At 53.0% G+C, this 19,493-nt stretch overlaps 7 protein-coding genes across 7 annotated transcripts; 1 reads left to right on the top strand and 6 right to left on the bottom strand.

The window, feature by feature from the left end:
• Positions 1 to 207: 207 nt before the first annotated feature.
• N7468_005818 (uncharacterized protein) lies at positions 208 to 880 on the bottom strand (the record flags this gene model as incomplete). Its single annotated transcript, XM_058475114.1, has 2 exons — positions 208 to 339; positions 437 to 880. The coding sequence occupies 2 exons, from the start codon at positions 878 to 880 to the stop codon at positions 208 to 210; spliced, it is 576 nt and encodes a 191-aa protein (XP_058330854.1).
• Positions 881 to 1,539: 659 nt separating this feature from the next.
• Positions 1,540 to 3,863, bottom strand: N7468_005817 (WD40 repeat domain-containing protein; the record flags this gene model as incomplete). The annotated part of the gene is made up of 2 exons (XM_058475113.1): positions 1,540 to 2,975; positions 3,035 to 3,863. 2 exons carry the CDS (start codon positions 3,861 to 3,863, stop codon positions 1,540 to 1,542), a joined length of 2,265 nt encoding a protein of 754 aa, XP_058330853.1.
• Positions 3,864 to 5,395: 1,532 nt separating this feature from the next.
• Positions 5,396 to 6,797, bottom strand: N7468_005816 (DUF2855 family protein; the record flags this gene model as incomplete). Its single annotated transcript, XM_058475112.1, has 3 exons — positions 5,396 to 5,695; positions 5,744 to 6,563; positions 6,625 to 6,797. The coding sequence occupies 3 exons, from the start codon at positions 6,795 to 6,797 to the stop codon at positions 5,396 to 5,398; spliced, it is 1,293 nt and encodes a 430-aa protein (XP_058330852.1).
• A 1,060-nt stretch (positions 6,798 to 7,857) lies between these two features.
• On the bottom strand, positions 7,858 to 10,041 carry chs3 (putative chitin synthase activator (Chs3); the record flags this gene model as incomplete). Its single annotated transcript, XM_058475111.1, has 1 exon — positions 7,858 to 10,041. One exon carries the CDS (start codon positions 10,039 to 10,041, stop codon positions 7,858 to 7,860), a length of 2,184 nt encoding a protein of 727 aa, XP_058330851.1.
• Positions 10,042 to 13,196: 3,155 nt separating this feature from the next.
• chsF (chitin synthase CHS3) lies at positions 13,197 to 16,909 on the top strand (the record flags this gene model as incomplete). The annotated part of the gene is made up of 3 exons (XM_058475110.1): positions 13,197 to 15,910; positions 15,965 to 16,770; positions 16,830 to 16,909. The coding sequence occupies 3 exons, from the start codon at positions 13,197 to 13,199 to the stop codon at positions 16,907 to 16,909; spliced, it is 3,600 nt and encodes a 1,199-aa protein (XP_058330850.1).
• A 650-nt stretch (positions 16,910 to 17,559) lies between these two features.
• On the bottom strand, positions 17,560 to 17,937 carry N7468_005813 (uncharacterized protein; the record flags this gene model as incomplete). The annotated part of the gene is made up of 1 exon (XM_058475109.1): positions 17,560 to 17,937. The coding sequence occupies one exon, from the start codon at positions 17,935 to 17,937 to the stop codon at positions 17,560 to 17,562; it is 378 nt and encodes a 125-aa protein (XP_058330849.1).
• Positions 17,938 to 18,596: 659 nt separating this feature from the next.
• On the bottom strand, positions 18,597 to 19,490 carry N7468_005812 (uncharacterized protein; the record flags this gene model as incomplete). The annotated part of the gene is made up of 1 exon (XM_058475108.1): positions 18,597 to 19,490. The coding sequence occupies one exon, from the start codon at positions 19,488 to 19,490 to the stop codon at positions 18,597 to 18,599; it is 894 nt and encodes a 297-aa protein (XP_058330848.1).
• Positions 19,491 to 19,493: the final 3 nt, after the last annotated feature.

Genomic DNA, 19,493 nt, shown 5'->3' with positions numbered 1-19,493 from the left:
TTGGCGAGCGGGATCTCTTGTTGATTTTCTTACTTTCCCACTTTTTTGGTTCCTTTTTGACTTCCAGCGTTGTTCATACGCTCTACGGTAGAAAAGGTCGAGTTTTCAATACATATTGCCCACGCATTTATTTGCATTCATTCTGGATCATGTATCCACGCCAGTCCGTGGTATTCGTAAGCAAGAATCGCAGGACCGCTGGCCCTCTTAAAAGAACTTGCTCGCCAGGCTCAGCAGGTCAGAAGGACCACCGGTTCCACTTACGCCACCGCCACCCTTCAGGTACATCTTCAGCGCGGTCTCAGCAGCATTGTTGATAGCGGATTGCTTGTCGCCCGACTAAACACCGTCAGTAACGGATCCCTTCCACATCTGAAGCGAAAAGGAAAAGAACAATAAAATAAATTGGCATTCGAGCAGAAAGGAGGAAACTGACCATGTTAGCACCGCTACCCTGCTTCTCATCCCACAGCTTTCCAGCCTGAGCCATAGCAAGCCCAATAAGCTTGTTCTTATCAAAGCCCCCATCACTGCTCCCGCCCGACGTGAACATCTTCAGCGCCTCGACTGCTGCGCCCGCGCCCACGGAGCCCGAGTCGTGCGTCTGCCCCTCACCACCCCCACCATACAGCGCCTGGTGGGCGTTCAAAGCGTGGCTCTCGTCGACCTGCACATTGTCGGGCTGCGAGAACTGGCCCTTGCGCTCCTGCAGGAAGCCCAGGGCATTGTCGAAGAAGCTACGGTCCTCGGAGGAGTGGTGCTCGGAGGCGTGGTGGGCGGCGGAGCTGAAGTCGTCGCCGCCGCTGTAGCTGTCGGGCCCGGTGTAGCGAGTATCGCGGTACTCCTGGGGAGCGTTGTTGTAGTAGTCTTGGTTAGACATGATGGGATGGTGATGGATGACGATGAGGAGGATGGAGAAAGGTGGAGGAGAGGGGAGGTTTGGCTTGATGGAGGGGGTGCGGGGTGGTTGTTTACGCGATCTACTTAGTAGTCTACATAGCCTCGTGATTTGCCTCGATGTGGCCGGGCGGTGGAGCCGATCCAGATTCGATTCGCTTTCTGCTACTTCATCCTCTGTAGATCTTAGGGGGGGTATTTTGGATTCTAGACTTGCTTATGGCGGCGGGGATTGGGGGTTGCTGGCTGCTGGCTCGACCAAAAGGTATTGTAGATCGTTCAGCCGTGAGATGCGGTGACGTAGCTGTGCAGCCCAACTGCCAGTGGAAGGGTCAAGCTTGGGGGCGGTGGAGATGCAAATGCGATGGCGGGTGAATTCTGCGAATAAAATTCTTTGGGCATTCTAGGCTGAACCGGTGGCTTGAAGGGGATCTAGTAGATTCGAATCAATTCGCTATGCGACGCACTCTATGGTAATAATAGTGCAGACAACCGACAACTCCAGAAAGTCAAAAAGAACCCAGGGTATTGAATGCAGAGGGGGAAGGGGTAGAAAAAAAAAGAAGAAAAGAAAACAAAATACATATCAACATATAATTCAGAGTTATACCCAGAGATGGTCGAGAAATAGGACCGTGTAGCTCAGAGGAGGAATTGATCATGCTCGTCATCTGAAAGGTTACGCAGAAAACGCTGCCGCCTTTCTTTGGCACTCATCGTGCAACGATCATCAAGATCAAGATCAGCTTCGCGCAACCATTCGTTTGGAAGGTCGGTCAAACCAAACGAACTGCCCCATTGCTGACGTTCATATCGCATGAATCCACCGAAGTGAGGATCGGTATTCGCAACCCAGATGGACCCGCCATCCGGCGAATAGTCTGCACCGCCTATCTCTCCGAAGAAGTCGTGGACCTGGCGGCTTTGGTAGAGCTGAGCATCGATGATCGAAATACGATCTGCAGGCTCGCAGCACAAGAGCGTTCGAGGTCCGCCGCCAACGGGTGAGTAGCGAAGGGAGCGGTACCCGGCGACGTCGGAATCAATAGTCTCTAGAGCACGCCAGGTACGAGAATCCCAGATGATGACCGTTTTATCTTGGTTGCTCGTTGCGATATGGCGCATATCTGGGGACCAAGCACAAGCAAAGCCATAATCACGGTGTCCACGGAGTGGGTGAACAGGGCGTCCAGTGTCCGCTTCGATGATCCATGCCTCCGGGGAATCCCCAATCACCACTCGCAGGCGGCTATCCGGAGAGGTTGCAGTACAATTGATTGGACGAGACAGCTCCTGGTCTGAAAAGAGTATATTCGTTTCGCAATCCAAGAGGCGAAGATGTCTGTCATTGGACGCAAAGACGCCCGTGACGGATCCTCCGGAACGACTCTTAATGATGTCCACATGGTTGGTGATACCATCATTGTAGTCGGGAGCCACCAACCCCTTGGCCCCGGAGCCTTCTCCATCTAGACCTTGTAAGACATATTCCCCACAAAACCCGCCGGCAATCGTCAGTCCATAGGCGGATCTCATGCTGGAAATCTTGACAGGGTTCAGAAAGCCTACGTCTGGATCTGGACGGCTAACGTCAATCAAAGTGCGGATATTGTCGAAGGCTGGAGTCCATGAGTAAACCCTCGATCGGCTGGAGAAGCTCACAGTATCGCATGCTTGCACGGACATAAGATTGCGCAACTGAAAATGCTCCACGGACGCTGTGTGCGCAGTATGCATCGACTTAGCCCGGTAGAACGTCTCGCCATCTGGCAATCGCTCTGCGTGCTTGACTTGTGAGTAATCGAGGTTATGGTAGGATGTATACCAAGCATCTCGAAGTGCTCTGGCGTCGCTGCGCTTGACTTTGAGCAAGTCAGACCATGGGATCTGCTGGATATCATATGATCGGCCTTTGTATCGACGAGGTCGGTAAATGCTCTTCGGTGGCTCCCAGTCAATCATCTTAGAAAGCGGGCGAAAGTGGGAGAGCGCACGCGGTTGTGAACGAGCTAAGGTCGATGTGGATTCGTCCATCCATCGTTGGATAAACTCGTCAATAGTGAGATTTTGCTCATGAACTATTTTTGTTAGTTTGAGGTTTGTCAGATATCAGACAAAAGAAACTCGAAAAACGTACTGGTTGTATGCACGATAGCGTCAGGGTGCTGGGCCGCAGGTTGCATCTGCTCGCCTGGGAAATGATTCCCTTGTGGTACCATGTTGTCGGGAATGTGAGAGATCCCCAAATTAATATCCGGCACGCCGTATTCCACGCGACGGTAGAACTCATCAAGGTTGATATCACGCGTGGACTTCTCGGGAGACCGTGGGGCACTACGCTGGCGAAGGTACTCTTCTTCTCCGGGATAGAACCTGATGAGGTCTTCTAAATCATCATCGGGTCCGGAGGATGGAGACGTATAGTCATCTTCAAAGACTGGGTCGTAGTCCGTTACCATATCTTTCTGACTATTCTCATGATCGAGGGGATTTGCGATGGTCGCAATTTGGTGCCAGGAGGCCGTCTGCTCAATTAAGTCCTGGACCACACTATCCATTTCCACATCACTGTCTGAGTCTCGCGATCCTGACGTCATCTCAGCTTCTGAGGGCATGCTGTCCGCTTCATCGCGAGTCGGGTAGTGCTGCTCTTGTTGCGTAGGAAAGTTGTCGCCATAAGACCGGTGTACCTGCGGCTGGGACCGGTAGAAATGGGTTGGCACATCTCTCACGGCATTCACAACCTCAGACATGAGATATGAATGGCTTTCTTCGTTCACGGCATGTGGATACTGAGAGACGGCTGCAAGAGCCGCAACCCCCACATTGTGCAAGCGCTGATCGTCTTCCGACGGCATACCAGACCAGCGCGGAGGAGGATCTGGACCAGAGGAAACCGAAGTCGAACCAGGAATTGCGGAGGCGAACAAAGGCCGGGTTCTTGTTGGATCTGGGGCGTAATTCATGCTTAGGTGAGCTGGCACTCCAGCATTATCACCTGACCCATTATCAAGTCCCGAACGGCGGCCTTGGGGTATAGGGGGGGTAAGATAATGGGCGACCGCGTGAGGAATGGCACCGAGCATCGCCCGTCATATGGCTGTGCAGAGATCCCGGAATGCGGGATAGTACCGAATAGGCGGGGTGGGGAGGCGCGCCCGCCGGCACTACCAAAGTATTGGAAGCCCCGAGAGACAGCAAGCAATGTCAGGCACAATGCAGGCGATGAGGCGGTTTGATCAGAGCCTAAAGAGCGTTGAAAGCTGGAAATAATTGGTGGTGGAGGGGACACGGGAGAAATGTGCGTTGGACCGGGGTGACAGGTCGTAGGCTGAGCACTTTCTTCCCTCTTTGGTCTTAATTTAATCCCCCCCCTCTGGTGCGATTGCAATTTCTTGTTCGGTCGCAATGCGTTGTTTCGGCGCTTTGCGATGGTCCCCACAGGCCCCCGGTGACGTGAAAGTGTACCGAGGGCGGGAGTCGGCGATCAGATGCACGAGGGGAGGAGGGGGGTGAAGATACCGCCAAAAAACCAGGAGGAAAAAACCCCGTGCCGTTTTAACGGGAGCACGGGGCGCTTGGGAGTATCGACTATGGGGCGGACACCAAGGCTAGTGGACTGCGGGCTTCGTCCGAGCGTTGCAAGGTTGTTGAATACTCAATGGGAACCGTGGAGTAGAGCGACTGATGGATCTAATCCTATGCACGAGGCTGATAAGCGGAATGCAGGATGACGAAACGGGGACCGGTGGGGCGTCGCAGCGGAGGCACTAAAGTCCGGGACTGCAGCAACACCAATCTGGTATATGAAGAGTGCTTTATGAAAATTCCTCGGAGTACTGCCAATGGATCCCCTAGTTCTTGAAGACTGGCAGATTGAGTAGCATCTGACTTGCCGAGGTTGATACAGGATCACCCCTTAGTGGATGAGATATATATGCAGCCTGGGCTGGGATGTCCATGCTGCTATTAGTTAGTTATAGTTACGTAGTAAGCTGACCAACGTGAAGTTGAGCCAAGATTATCCAGACAAAAATAATTGCCATGCAAGGGCCACTGTACAGATAGCCTTATTATAGGATCGCATGCAGGACTCGACAGTCGGGCCAATTGAAGGAAGTCTGGTGACCTACACGATGATCCCGTTGGGCAGCTTTACGCCCCACGTATGGTACTCACATAGGGTTTCATTCATGGCGCGGCTTATCGCGGCTCCAAGGTGGCTACATGAATAGGACCTACCCAGGCAAGTACCTGGAGGACCCTTCTTAGATCTGATTCGGTGTCGACTTGGATGGTAATCCATCAATTATCGTACTCATACTAACGTTGGAAGGACCGTATCTGGACTAATAGCCATACTGAGAAATACCATTTCGATCGACTCTGTATGTGCTATTGATGGCTGACACAAGGACGTGATATACAAATACCCGATGTGCCTACGGCTAATGAATGTAACTACAACGTTTAAGCACTTACTATATCGCCATAGCATCTAGAAGAGTCGGTATACTCGGGCCTCATCTGCCCCTACACGTCCATTTGCAACTCTGTCCCAGCCACCTTCGATACCTTCAGGGCCAGACACGCCATCACCCCATATCATCTTGAGATCAGGAGCCCACTGGTGGCGCTGGTCAAGCAGCCGCTCCCATTTCGGGCCGAGGGACTCGAAGAAACCGTTCTCACCTTTAGTGGCGATTCCGACATCCTCTATGCTAGAAGTATTGTATTGGATCTTGCCCAGTGCAGCCGCTTGCTCCTGCGCCTTGAGAGTCTCCTCCGAGGACAGTACCTAAAGGGAAGTTAGTTTGCGGCTGCGAAAGCATCCTGGATAGCATACCATTTGCTGAGTGCCAATGCTGATAATGACCGTCTTCGATTTTTGAAGAATGGAGTCATTCTCGACCAAGTTTAGTAAGCGCTCTAGTCCACCAGGGCGCGTTCCGTAGTCCAGGATCACAATCTTTGAGGGAGCCCGCTCCCTGAGCCATGTCACTGTATCCTGACTCTCCAACTGCGTGTAATTCACGGCATTCGAGGGGAAAACAGGCTTGGCAAACTCCGTAGCCCGGGTCAGACCCTCCACCGCGGAAGTAACCTGCAACAGACCCAAGGGAGCAGCCTCCTTCGCCCGCCGCTCGAAGAAATACGTAAAAGTACGCGCCGTCTTCGTAGACGCCGCGAGGTTCACTACAACAGCCGACGAGAGGTCCGCATCTTCTGCAGTCCATGGAAGCCCGAGCCCACCTGATGGGTGAACGGGCGCTTGTTTGGCGGTATCGGTCGGGAACACATACTCATCAAGATAGTAGCCAGCTGCCCAGACGCGAAACACAGACGACCAGGCTAAGCGGTCCAGCTGGTCTTCTGTAGGTGACTCCAGAGACTCGGAGGTCACCACGTAGCGATTATACAACGGCATGAGACCAGTACGGTGCTCGCTAATTTCGATCCAGTGCCCGGTTGCCTCACCTGGCTTGAGTTTGAGGTCTGCGGCGGTATTTGAGGTAGCCCAGAAGCCACAGAGAAGCGTACCGGTAACAAGGTCAGGAATGGTGCTCTCTTGCACGGCAGCAAAGCCCCATGCTGGAACAATTCCCCAGCTCGCGGTGTCGTTGTAAGGCTCTGGATAAGATTGTTGTACGGGATAGGCGTCCCACCTGCAGTTTCGGCATTAGCAGGCTGGAGCTATCTTCAAGCATGGCTAATAGACCTCCTCACCATCGCAGAGCGGTGCCGAGTCGGGCGTACGAAAGGTTATTCGATGTAAGACCGACTAGCTGTGTGCGAACTCGAATCGCGGATTCGCCGAGCTTGCCCAGTTCAGCGTCATCAGGAAGTATGATGGTTTTGTGCTGGCTGTTGTCCAGTTTTGAGACTACGTGAACCTCCATTACGTGAGCAGAAGTGACAATGAATGTAAGCTTCTTCTTTGCGGTCTTGACTGATGCTGTTTTATTTATAGCCCCGCCACGCCCCGCTCAATAGCCTCGGGGGGGAACTGAGCCCCCGACGGGATATCCCCACAATTTGGACTCCACTAAAGCCTATGGAAGGACTGGCATGGTTGTTATCTGCTTGTTCGCTGTTGAGGCTCGGAGGGGCCAGATACCCCCAAATCTCGATAAGGCTGCGACCCTTCCTCCACCAAGGTAGCCATATTGGAGGTGTCTTGAGGCCATATCCGGCAGTGGAGCTCAAATGATTATACTCAATCTCCCGGCACGCATTAGGCTCCAGTACCGAACCTCAGGGCTTTCTGCTCCAGAGTACGGGCGCTGGCGATTGGAGAGACGACGACTCCGAGTCTATGTTTTCTCCCACTCTCACCGCCAATGTGAGGCTACTTGGAGACTGAATGGATCACAATTCAAAGGGGGCCCAAAACAGAATCTTGACATAAGTATGTACCCGAATGGAACTGATGGTCCGAATCGTAATATCGACAATATGGTGCCATTCTGTTAATTTCCGTGTTCGGGGGAACATGCTCGCATTTTTATGCCCTGCCAGCATCAGTCCAACAAATAACATGGAAATAAGGAGGAACAGTTGAGTATTTTCCCGGGCCTAGGCACTGGAGATTATCCTGAGAATACATGGATGGTTCAACTGACATGAGTGTGCATTAAATTCGTGACAGAACCCCGCCTTAAGAGGAAAACAGCATATCTAAACTCCGCGAACAGAACCGTGCTAGAACCTCCAAGTCAATAAGTACTCATCATGATGCTAGAAGAATTGCCGAAAAAAAGGCCAATAGGAAGCCAGCCAAGTGATGGAAGCTCGTTATACATAATCATGAACCACTGGTTCCGTAACCAGAGGTAGCACACCTCCGGCAAAGTGAATATACAAGATGGTGTGCGCAGAATGAACTGAATGTATCGAGGGGAAGTGGATGTGATAGAGAAGAGAGGGTGCAAGGTCGAGAAAAAGTGATTACTTCCGAGATCACATAATGACGAAGCGCTTTTTCTTGCTCTTCTCAGGATCTGTATACGAGTCAGAATCTCCCTCGGACCATTGGGATATGCAGATAATACCATCATTTTTGGCAGACTTGGAAAGACGGCCGGTACGTTTTTCTGCTACCTGAGGCACGCCATCGGCGGCAGCGCGAATCACCGCAAGGCGATGTTTCGCGCGTGCGTCGCCCTGGTCAGCGGCTTTTACATACCACACGTTTGCTGCCAGGACGTCTCGTCGGCAGCCAATGCCAGTTTCGGTAAAGTAACCAGCTGCATACTGAGCTTTCGCGAGCCCTAGAATCGACATTAGTGGATCGTACATGTGAATGGTAAATGGGCCTGGGTTCGTACCGAGATTGGCAGCTCGAACAGCCCATTCGTAAGCTTCATCCTCGTCCCTCTCTAGAATTGGCTCAGCGCCTACTAAATACCACGCACAAAGAGCCATCATCGCGAGCGCATGGCCGTTCTGCGCAGCCGAAGTATAGAAATGGATGCTCAAAGCCGGGTCGCGAGGACAGTTCAGTTTGCCATGCTCATATGCATCGCCCATTCGGTAGCAAGCCTCGACGTGTCCCAGCTCTGCAGACTTGGTAATGAGTTGTGCCGCATAAGAAGCATCTGGGAAAACATCATCACCGTAACCTGTTTCGTGAAGAATACCGAGCTCGTAGGGCGCAGAGTTATATTGGGCATCGGATGTCTCCGCTGCACGCTTCAGCCACTTGATTCCTTCCCTGTACCGCTTTCCCAGGCCCATATCACCGGCTAAGCATGCCTTTGCCATGCGGAGCATTGCGCCAGGATGGTTCTTGGATGCGGCCTGTCGGTAAAACTGTACTGCTCGCCCACCGTCAGCCCGACAGCCCCAACCGAACTCGTAGCACAGCGCTGTGCGATAGCAAGCTTCGATATGCCCGTGTTTGCTAGCCGCTTTAAACAGATGAAACGCGCGTTCGTGGTCTTCTTTATCCTTGTTGAACAGCCCCGATGCGTATCCATCTGCAAGATAGTACTGGGCGAAAGGATAGCTGCGATCTGCAAGCCGTTGAAGGATGGACTTCGATTCCTGAAGGAGTCTGACACGGCTGATTTTGTTGTCGTCCTTTAGGTCGCCCATTGGCATTTCACGCATTGAGTTGATCATGAAAACGGCAAACTCGTACAGGACAGCCGGTTCATCCGTCTTCTTCACATTGGCAAGGTACATCTCAAATGTCTGCTTATGGCTGAGAAGAGACGCATTATTGCCTACCGAAGCCTGTAGGTGCGAATTGTCCATTTGACCAACCGTGGGCCCAGGCTGAGGATATGAGGTATTGAGGAGGTCCAAAGCGGAGGCTGACCGATTGTCCGCCGAAGCCGCGGAGTTTCGAGACGAGGATCGAGCGTGTAGGTATGGTGAAGCAGAGAGATTGCGACGATGCCCAGGTCCGCGATCAGATCCGGATGAGTACGTTGACAGCGGTCGTTGCGACATCCTATTCCGCGCGAGCAAGTTCCCTGTGGACCCTGCCGGGTGGTCAACCAAGCCCGCCCCAAGTATTGGTTTTGGGGTTTGCGCGGCTTGCTCCAGCTGCTGATGATGGTACGGGAGAGGTTCATATCCCTCGGACACCAGATCTGTGCTTTCTAGGCTCCCTGGGGAGCTAGGGCGACTGTTCCCATTGTGATCGATTGGATGGTGGCTTTTTTCTTGAGCCTCACTCTTCAATTGCGAATCGACTATTGACCATGAGCCACTACTACCTGGGGTATGGCCATAAGTATGTGCTTGGTAAGCGTCAGCTTGCGATGAATCTTTACGGTTCTGGTATAATGGGTTCCATGTGTGCCGAGGAAACTCGAGATCATCAATAGACAAGTTTGAAAGCTCCAGCTGGGGAGTTGGAGGGCCATTGGACAAGGTCTCGATCTTCACCGTGGAAGCCGGTGGTATGTCTGCACCGGTATCAATTCGGACTGAGGCGCGAGGGGAATGTTGGATTGGCGGCAAAATGTCATGGTCGGGGGTCATGGACCTGACTGCCGCCCCAGCGAAAGAGAAGCCTTGCGACAAATCCGGGGTAGTTCGGGGTATTGATTCTTGCGTCGTGAATGGAGGCGTTTCTCGGAGGTAGGCTGGAGGGGGAGAAGGGAGAGGGTCGTGGGCCACCGAGGAAGCCATTTTGGAGCGAGTAGGAGGCCGAATGACAGGCAGGAGCTCTTCTTAATAACGAAAGTGAGGAGCGAATTGGAGGGCGCTGGTTATTGCGGAGACATGGACGGCAGACAGAGCGCTCTTCGTTGATCTTCCAATGAGCGTTGTAATGTTGGAGCCAAAGGATTGGAGTCGGGTAGCCCCAGTGCAGTGGATCTTTTGCTGCGGACAATTAGAAAAGAGGCCTGGGTGCCAGGAAGGCTGCATTACCTTGGAGTCACTCTCACTTTATGATCCAGTCGATCGCCTCTCGGGCTGAAACCTCTTGAAAATCCTCGGGAAGGGGAGAGACCCCAGTGAAGTATTCAGAAAGTGAGGGGAGGAAGAGTGCCAAAGGGTTTCAGCCAACAAAGAGGGCGCGACACAGCACCCGCCTCCCCACTTGGCATCGCGAGTTAGCTCCCTGACTCGCTTGTTATTTGATTTTTCTCTTCTTTTCTTTTGTCTTTTTTTCTTTTCTCCTAAACTCCGTACTTATCATGCCCCGTATCTCGTCCATTGCGCAAAGGAGGCCTTGATTGGATCATCCAGTGCTGTAACTACTTCGTGTGCTAGAATTATAGGATCTTGGCACATGGGGTCATCGGCCACTCGTATGGCCCGGAGGTCCACCCAGTAACGCCAATGCATGGCTGAGGCTGTCAGCATGCTGCCTGCAGTGTACGACGGATGGACTCCAGTCAAGACATCCGAGACATGGTTGCTGATAAGCCTATCTGCAGAATGTTCCAGCGCTACGAAGAAGACCGAAAATTTTGAACCTTCGCTTCTCTCCTGCTCGCTTCTCTTTGTACTCGCTCCAGAACGGCCACTACAGGCCAAATACACAAGGGGAACCTGGCCTGCTTTGTTCGTATAGACGCCAAAAGCTACCGGCCTAAAAATCCTCATACAATTGACAAGTGGAGGCCTCGGATGATCGCGCCCCTCGATAGCAGTGGGGACGGATTGGGGCAAGCAGCTAGTTCGAACGGGGAATTTAGCTGCATGAGTGCGATTGATGCAAAGGTTCGTAGGTTCGCCCCCGGTGCTTCCGGCTCAGCTCAAGTGAGCCAACTTTCTTGACTTGGAAACCCAGCAATCACATTCCTCGCTGCCCAGTCATTCGCCTCGTAGAGCCTTCTTAGCTCCGCATTACGGCAATTGCGTACCTTGGTATCCTGGAAAGTGGCACGTTCATGATTCCTCCCGCGAGCTCATGCACGCTCCTTGCGGGAATAATGTCGCATCAACAGCACCTTTTACTAGCCCAAGGTCTATTATATTTAGGCCACCCAACCCTCGGAGCCGTTTCGGGGTTACCTTGTTGGGGCTGTTTGGGTGGAATCCCCCCCCGCAGACCATGGCGCATGCCAACGCCTCCCCGCTCTAGATCTGGTCCGAGAATCCAAGATCGCCTGCGTCTAGAGCCCCATCGAATTCCAGCTTGGAGGCTCTTGAGTTTCCAAGGGCTACAGAGTTCACAGTACAGCGAATCCGGGATAAGCACGTCACACAATAATTTCGATGAAACAATAAGTATGGAGGTTGTCCGAGCATCCCATTTCCCCGGCCATTATACACGAGTTCCTTGTCCGGTCACTATAAACATAATCGGACATTCTTGGGTGACCAGTACATGGCATAGAATGTTAGATCGGGCCCATAGCCACGGTTGTCCAGTCGGTCTCATCGTGGCGCACAAGACTGAGCCCCAACTTGAAGTTGCTTTGTCCTCGGGGATCCATATTACACGAACATCTCCCTCTTTTGGAACTCTTCTAGAGCTTGATTGACCCAGGCCATCTAGTCTACAGCATGGGAGCCGCAACGCCTCAGCCGCGCATGCATCCACCTAAAAAGGACAAGCATGCTCTGGTCCGCCCTTTTGAGGTCATTTGTCACGGTAGATTATTAACTGACGTCCTCGCCTATTTCTGTCGGACTACCACTGTGGATAGAGAAAGGAAAAATTAGACCCACAGCCACTGGCCGCAGAGGGTTCCGCAATCGATCGCAGGGCTTAGGATAAGAGACAAAACAAAAAAGCCGTGCGACTCAAGCCATTTCTCTCGTAACGTGGCGGGGACCAGGAATAGCACTTTTAGTGTGCCTCTGAACTACTAGCCTAGAACTAACAAAATAACGGAGCTAGAAGTAATTGGGCTTTTGCGCGTGACCGGTCGGCTCCAGATGCCCCGTGCGAGGTGCAGATTAGACCAAGCTTGGTATAGTCCCAGCGCCGCGGGTGGTCATGATTTGTCCCTGGCTTCATCTTCAGGGTCCACGGCTCACTGCCAGCACTTTTGGAGCGAATCGGGTTCTGAGCCTTGGTGGGTATTTGGCTCGAAGAAGTATTGTTGTACTGGTCTAGTTCTGTTCCAGCTGCTAGCACATAGGGTGCGGTTGGATGCTACCGAGGTCCGTCCTTACAAAACAAGCGTAACTGATCGTATACTTTACCCCCTGTTCATCAGCAACTGGAACATGCACACGGCTCATTCTGGGGCTGGAGCGGTCGAATATAATACGCCTCGTATGGTATTGATTCAACCCCCTGTCTCGAGTCCTTTTAGAACCAAGACGCTAAAACTCCGCTGGTCACCGGCCAACCTAGGAGCACTTGCGAACTTGAATATCCCAAACGTGCCTGAACGGACTCGCTCCTCTAGCTTGGATCTCTGTCGGTCTCTCTAGACTGCGTCGGCTTATTGATCTCGGCCGATCATCTTGTTTTCGATTGGCTGTCGTGCGGCCCGCTGCTTGTTTATTGTCTCCACTCGTTGCACCGGCCGACCGCAGGGATCGCTACATCGAGGAACCTGCAGTGACGTTGGGGGACCGCTCTCGTCATTCTGTACCGGTCCGGACTTTCGCTCTTCGAGGAGATTGGGGACTTGGGGACTCAAACAACCACAAGGGGACCGGAAGGTGTACTTTGCTCGCATTGCATCGGCCACCGATCCGATTCTGATCGTCCTTTGTTTACCCGGCGGGGATGGTCTGATTGATCCACCTACCCAGAAAATCCCACATCGCTCATTCAAGGTCCTGCGCATGCGACAGACCTCTTAGAAGTGAGTGTGATAGCAGCAGGCTATTGATCCACCCTATATCGTCTGACACGCCCCTACAGCGCCAATATGTCATCGCCCCAGAGGCCGGGCAAGGCCTCCCCAAGGCGTGAGGAAGCACGAACCTCTCGCGAACCCTCGCGGCGGCGTCGCAGAGAGGCCGATTCCGAAGCATACAGCGAAAGTCCCACGACCTCCCCAACATCCCACCGCCATCGTCGCCGACGCTCACATAGCCAGCGAAAGCACGTCGACACCGACGACGAACGTTTGGAACGGGCCACCGATGTAAGGCGAAAGAAAAGCATGGTGAAACCTGAACGTCGCCAAGACGACCGAGAACAGCCCAACTACCACTATCGTCAGCGCTCCCACCACATGAATACATACCCCTCCGCGACCGGACATGATCCATTGCTCGAGCGGGATGGCGAGGCGGAGACGAATAGCTCAAGGAGCGTGGAAATGAAGGTGAAAGAGACCGTCTACGGAGAGAAAGGGGCCACCGTTCACTCATCAGATCGGCCGCCCAGCCGACATCGCTCGAAGAAGAAGAGGAGGTCGTCGCGACGAGTTTCGAAGACTGTGTCAGTCGAGGATAGAGTGCGACAAAAGGCCATGGAGCAGGTGCGCCCACCAGACCTATGGACAACATACTGTGCGCTGGTGAGCTGCTTGGTGCCGGACTTTGTTCTGAAGTGCTTCGGCATGCCCAAGAAGGAGCAGCGTAGTGCGTGGCGAGAGAAAATTGGGCTGATTAGTATTATCCTGATGGTTGCTGCTTTTGTCGGGTTTCTCACTTTCGGGTTCACCGCGACGGTCTGTGGGACACCACCAACTCGTCTGAAGATTAACGAGATTGATAAGGGATACATGATCTTTCATGGCCAGGCCTACGATCTGACAAAGTTTGAGCACCCAGCCGCGGCCGGTATCCCTAACGGCTCGAATGTCCTATACGACTTGCCCTTCAAATACGGCGGCCGGGATGGGAGCTTCATGTTCCAAGAAGTGAATGGCGCATGCAAAGGTCTCATCAAGGCTGTCGAAGGTGGTGGTGTGCCGACTAACTCGAATGGTGACTTGGGATGGTATTTTCCATGTCAAGCATTCAACCAAGATGGCACCGGTGAGGTGAACGACACCTTGATAGACGAGTACTATCTGGGTTATGCCTGTCATACCAGCTCCGCCGCGCGGAGGCCTTTCTGGAAGTTGAAACCGGACGGCGATGTGTACTTCACTTGGGAAGACACGAAGAACAAAAGCCGAAACCTGGCTGTTTACTCGGGCAGCGTGCTGGACCTTGACCTTTTGCGCTGGTTCAACACATCCCAGGTAACATACCCAGCCAAGTTCGACAACCTCCGTACCAACCCTGACGTACGAGGCATTGATCTCACGTACTATCTCCAGGGTGGCGAGGAGAAGCAAATTGGCCAGTGTCTGACACAGATCGTCAGGGTAGGCAGCATCGACACAGATACTGTGGGCTGTATCGCTTCCAAGGTTGTGCTTTACGTCTCCCTGATCTTCATTCTCTCCATCGTGATTGTCAAATTCGGGTTCGCAGTACTCTTCCAGTGGTTCCTGGCGAAGAAGTTTGAGCCCCAAAGCACATCGATGCCTTCAGACTCCCGAACCCGAAACCAACAGATTGAAGACTGGTCAAATGACATCTACCGGCCGGGTCCTCGGATGGCCGATCCTCCAGTCCCCAGCGGCATGAGCAAGCGCGCGAGCTTCCTCCCTACCACATCTCGGTTTTCCAGTCCATACACCGCAAGCAGTGCAGGTGGCAGCAAGCAGCGTCCGCACTATGTCACCATGGCCAGCCAAAATTCCACCACTCGCCTCATGCCAAGTTCTACGGCCACTCCGACGATTTACAAGCAAAGCCACAACAGTAGCGGTGGTACGCTGGACAATCGACACGCCGCAAGTAGGACCAGCTTAGCTACCCCCGGTCAGCTAGAATCTGGATATAACGTCGTTTCCGATTATGACGGCGCAGGTCCAGCTGGATCCATTCACGAGGCAGTGGTTCCACAGCCACCGCCGGAATGGCAGCCCTTTGGCTTCCCGCTGGCACATGCAATCTGCTTGGTGACCTGCTATTCCGAGGGTGAAGACGGAATCCGAAGCACGCTCGACTCGATCGCTATGACCGACTATCCCAACAGTCACAAAACAATCTTGGTGATCTGTGACGGGATCATCAAAGGAAAAGGAGAAGAGTTTTCCACCCCCGATATCGTGCTCAGCATGGTGAAGGACCATGTCGTTCCCCCTGCGGAGGTGCAGCCTTTCTCGTACGTGGCCGTGGCTACTGGTTCCAAGCGTCACAACATGTCCAAGGTCTACACGGGATTCTACGACTATGGTGAAACGTCGATCATCCCTCCGGAAAAGCAGCAGCGCGTTCCAATGATGGTCATTGTCAAGTGCGGCACCCGCGACGAGGCGAAAGCTGCGAAGCCCGGAAACCGAGGCAAGCGTGACAGTCAAATCATCCTTATGTCCTTCTTACAGAAGGTCATGTTCGACGAACGTATGACGGAACTCGAATTCGAAATATTCAACGGCCTTTGGCAGGTGACCGGCATCCCCCCTGATTTCTACGAGGTTGTCCTCATGGTGGATGCCGATACCAAGGTCTTCCCGGATAGTCTCACGCACATGGTTTCTGCCATGGTCAAGGATCCGGAAGTCATGGGGCTTTGCGGCGAGACTAAGATCGCAAATAAGACCGATAGTTGGGTCACTATGATTCAGGTCTTTGAGTAGGTTTCTGACCACCTATCGTTTCTTCTAACCCATGGCTAACAAGAAACTAGATACTTCATTTCGCACCACCAAGCCAAGTCCTTCGAGTCCGTCTTTGGCGGTGTTACCTGTCTTCCCGGTTGTTTCTCCATGTATCGCATCAAAGCTCCCAAGGGCGGCCAGAACTATTGGGTGCCGATTCTTGCCAACCCTGACATTGTAGAACACTACTCCGAGAACGTCGTGGACACATTGCACAAGAAGAACCTGCTCCTGTTGGGTGAGGATCGATACCTGACCACCCTGATGCTCAAGACCTTCCCAAAGCGCAAGCAGATCTTCGTCCCCCAGGCAGTGTGCAAGACTGTCGTCCCCGATAAATTCATGGTCCTGCTGTCTCAACGTCGTCGCTGGATCAACAGTACCGTGCACAATCTGTTCGAGCTGGTTCTCGTCCAGGACTTGTGCGGAACCTTCTGCTTCAGCATGCAATTCGTCATCTTCATTGAACTGGTCGGAACCCTTGTGCTTCCCGCGGCTATCTCATTCACCGTCTACGTCATAGTATCCTCCATCGTCAAGAAGCCTGTCCAAGTGATCCCCCTGGTGTTGCTAGCGCTGATTCTCGGTTTGCCCGGTGTTTTGATCGTCATTACGGCCCATCGACTCGTCTATGTGTTGTGGATGTTCATTTACCTGCTTTCCCTTCCCATTTGGAACTTCGTCCTTCCGGTGTACGCCTTCTGGAAGTTTGACGATTTCAGTTGGGGCGATACCCGCAAGACGGATGGCGAAAAGGACAAGGGCCACGGCGGTGCCGAGGGCGAGTTTGATAGCACCAAAATCACGATGAAGCGCTGGCGCGATTTTGAAAGAGGTATGGATTATTCCCCTTCACGGCTTTCTTTGGATGCACACCCTAACTTGGTACGACAGAACGACGGTTACGAAATAATGCTTGGCACCAGGCCCATGCGAACGGCTATGGTCATTACGATACTTACTCGGATTATTGATGAGCGAATTTTGCTTTTTCTCCGCGATTGAATTCGGCTGTGATTTATATTATATTATTCCTTACGCATATAATGTGACGATGTGTGCATAATGCCCAGTCTTGCTGCGTCCTAAGCTCTTCGCTCTGCATATCCAACTTTCCTGGTTCCTGACCAAATTGCCTTAATGTGAAGTGGCGAGCGCACGCCCTCCAAGTCCACGGGTGAGGAATTAAAGTAGCCACGCTGTTACCCAAGATCAATGGTGCCTCGACTGCCCAGGTCTTATCTCCATAGAAGAAGAGAGGAAACCCGGTTTGATCCAGTCCATGGGCTCCCTTCGGAAGCCCTCGACCACCAACTGTAACCTTTTGCGGCATCAATTCTGGACCGGCCGCACCATATTGACTTGCTCGTAACCAGGAAACGGTGTGAAGGAATCCAGCACCTGAAACCCATTCTTCACATAGAGCCCGTTCCCTTCCGGCGAACTAGACAGATAAACCTCCACTTTTTCTCTATCGGCACGGGCAAGCCCCCCAGTTCAACAGCTTCGCACCAACCCCACGGCCCTGGAAAGCAGGATGAACACCAAGAAGATCAAGGTCTGCCCATAATTAGTGTCTCCCCCGTCTTACCCTACTGAAAAACAAGGGGGCAAAAAAAAGGGCTCACAATAATGCTCCCTCCCCCCCCATAATCCGCGCATGGTCCTTCTCCATAGTCCCAAAGAACAAATCACAAAGCGCGCGATCACTACTCTCCGGCCAGGACAGCTTCTGGCCCTTCCTGTCCCCGCCAGTGGCCCCCGCCACACGCACCCATTTCGCAAACCCCGCTAGCTCGCCTGTGGTCGGGTCTGCGATCTTCACGACGATCTCGTTTTCTGGCGCCGTGCCCGTTCCGTTTAGCACGTTCGCTGCAAACCATTCTCGTACCTCGGCTGTGGGCGGGAATAACCTGCGGTTGAAGGCGTTCGAGAATGCGGCCAGGAAGATCTCCGTGAGATGCGGGGCGTCGGCTGGGGTGGCCAGTTCGACTGCTGACATTTTAGAAGGGGGGTATTTTTGCCCTTTTGTTCTGTTCCTGGTCCGCGGGGCAATATTTATATCTTGCTGTGCTACTGATCGGATGGAATTGGGAGGTTGTTGCCAGCCTCAGGGGCGGGCCGTTTGTTTTTCAGGGCTTGAGTCATGGGCGGCAGTTGGGTAATATTTTTTTTTTTCCCTTTTTTTTTTTCCCTTTTTCTCTTTGTTTGGTTGGGTTTCATCGGTTTAGCGCGGCGGGGCTCTACTACCCGGATGGGCCCCGTGGTTCGGGAGTTTCGTATAGTTCTACGCTTGGGCACTCGATGAGAATTGAAATTAGGTCTGTTTCTAGGCATTAAAAACATTGATCTCCATAACCGACATGGTATATATGCCAGAAGAACGCCGCCCAGATGGTATGTTCGCTCGCCAATAGGCGAGAATAGAGACATGAAACGCCGGTCTTTGGCTGGCAATTAGGTAAAGATGATTGAAGAAGTTTTGGGGACCGGAGGACGAGGACGAGCGAGGTCATTTCTACACCAAGCAGTCTGGACCTCGCTTGCTCCGTTTTCGACCGTATATGTGGGTCATTGTGTCGATGCTGCGTCAGGTCCAGCTACTCGACAAGTGTGATGGGCCAAGCACCGAAGCCGGAACGCAGCTTGGTATGATGCCGCCTATTGCTTATCCAGGACGCGTTCCGGGATAGCAACCGGGCTGACAGGTGCTTCCCTTTCGTCGCGGATGTGCGACGTGCCGCTGGGAGAGAGAGCTTCTGAGCGCCTGGTGATGGTCTGATCCGGATGGTGGCCACTGAGCTCGTTGTGGGCTGGGAGAAGCGAGCGACGAATGCGAGGGTCATCCGGCTGCACGGCCTTGGTGTCGCCGCTGTTGCGCGATGTCTCCATTTCCGCTCTGAGGCTTTGGTACATGCTTTCCACGATAAACACTTCTTCTTGCACATCAAGGTCGCATCCCACCAAACAGAATTCACGTTCCCGTTGCTCGATGTATTCACGGATACGCTTCCACTTGTTCTCGTAGGCCTTCATGGTGTCTGGCAGACCGGTACCACGCAGATAGGTCAAGATACCAGCCATGATCGTGTTGATGGCACCGAAGGCAGTGACGGCGGCGTGAGGGCCGCTGGCTGCACCGACGGCAGTGACAGCTGCGGCCACAACAATCTGGATACTCAGACAAATGTTGATGAGCCAGTTGAAGATGGTATAGGCGCGTTTGGCCGTGCCCTCGTTGCGAACGACACGAGTGTAGATACCCACGTTAGGTGCGCTACGGAGGAGATGCCCGCCTTGGGTGAGGGCTGGGACGCTGTCGATGCCAGTCAAAGCACGGAAGATGAGAAGCTTGTCGTTCGTCGGGATGAGAGCCTCAGGATCGCTTCTCGCGGTGTTCCACTGCTTCCCTGCCTCAAGGTCGGCATTGTTCCTTGCCTGGGCAGCAGTCGCGTGGGCCATCATGGGGGGAAACTTTTGCTCATTGCGATCAAGCACGGCTTCAATCAACCTGCGCAAGAGGCTGCGGTTTCCTGATCCTTCTTCTTGTGCCATGAT

The sequence above is a fragment of the Penicillium chermesinum genome, assembly GCF_028974085.1.
Source record: "Penicillium chermesinum strain IBT 19713 chromosome Unknown utg000004l:1.0-3345178.0:1.0-3348027.0, whole genome shotgun sequence".
Taxonomy (NCBI): Eukaryota; Fungi; Ascomycota; class Eurotiomycetes; order Eurotiales; family Aspergillaceae; genus Penicillium; species Penicillium chermesinum.
This window is presented reverse-complemented; position numbering and strand designations above follow the sequence as displayed.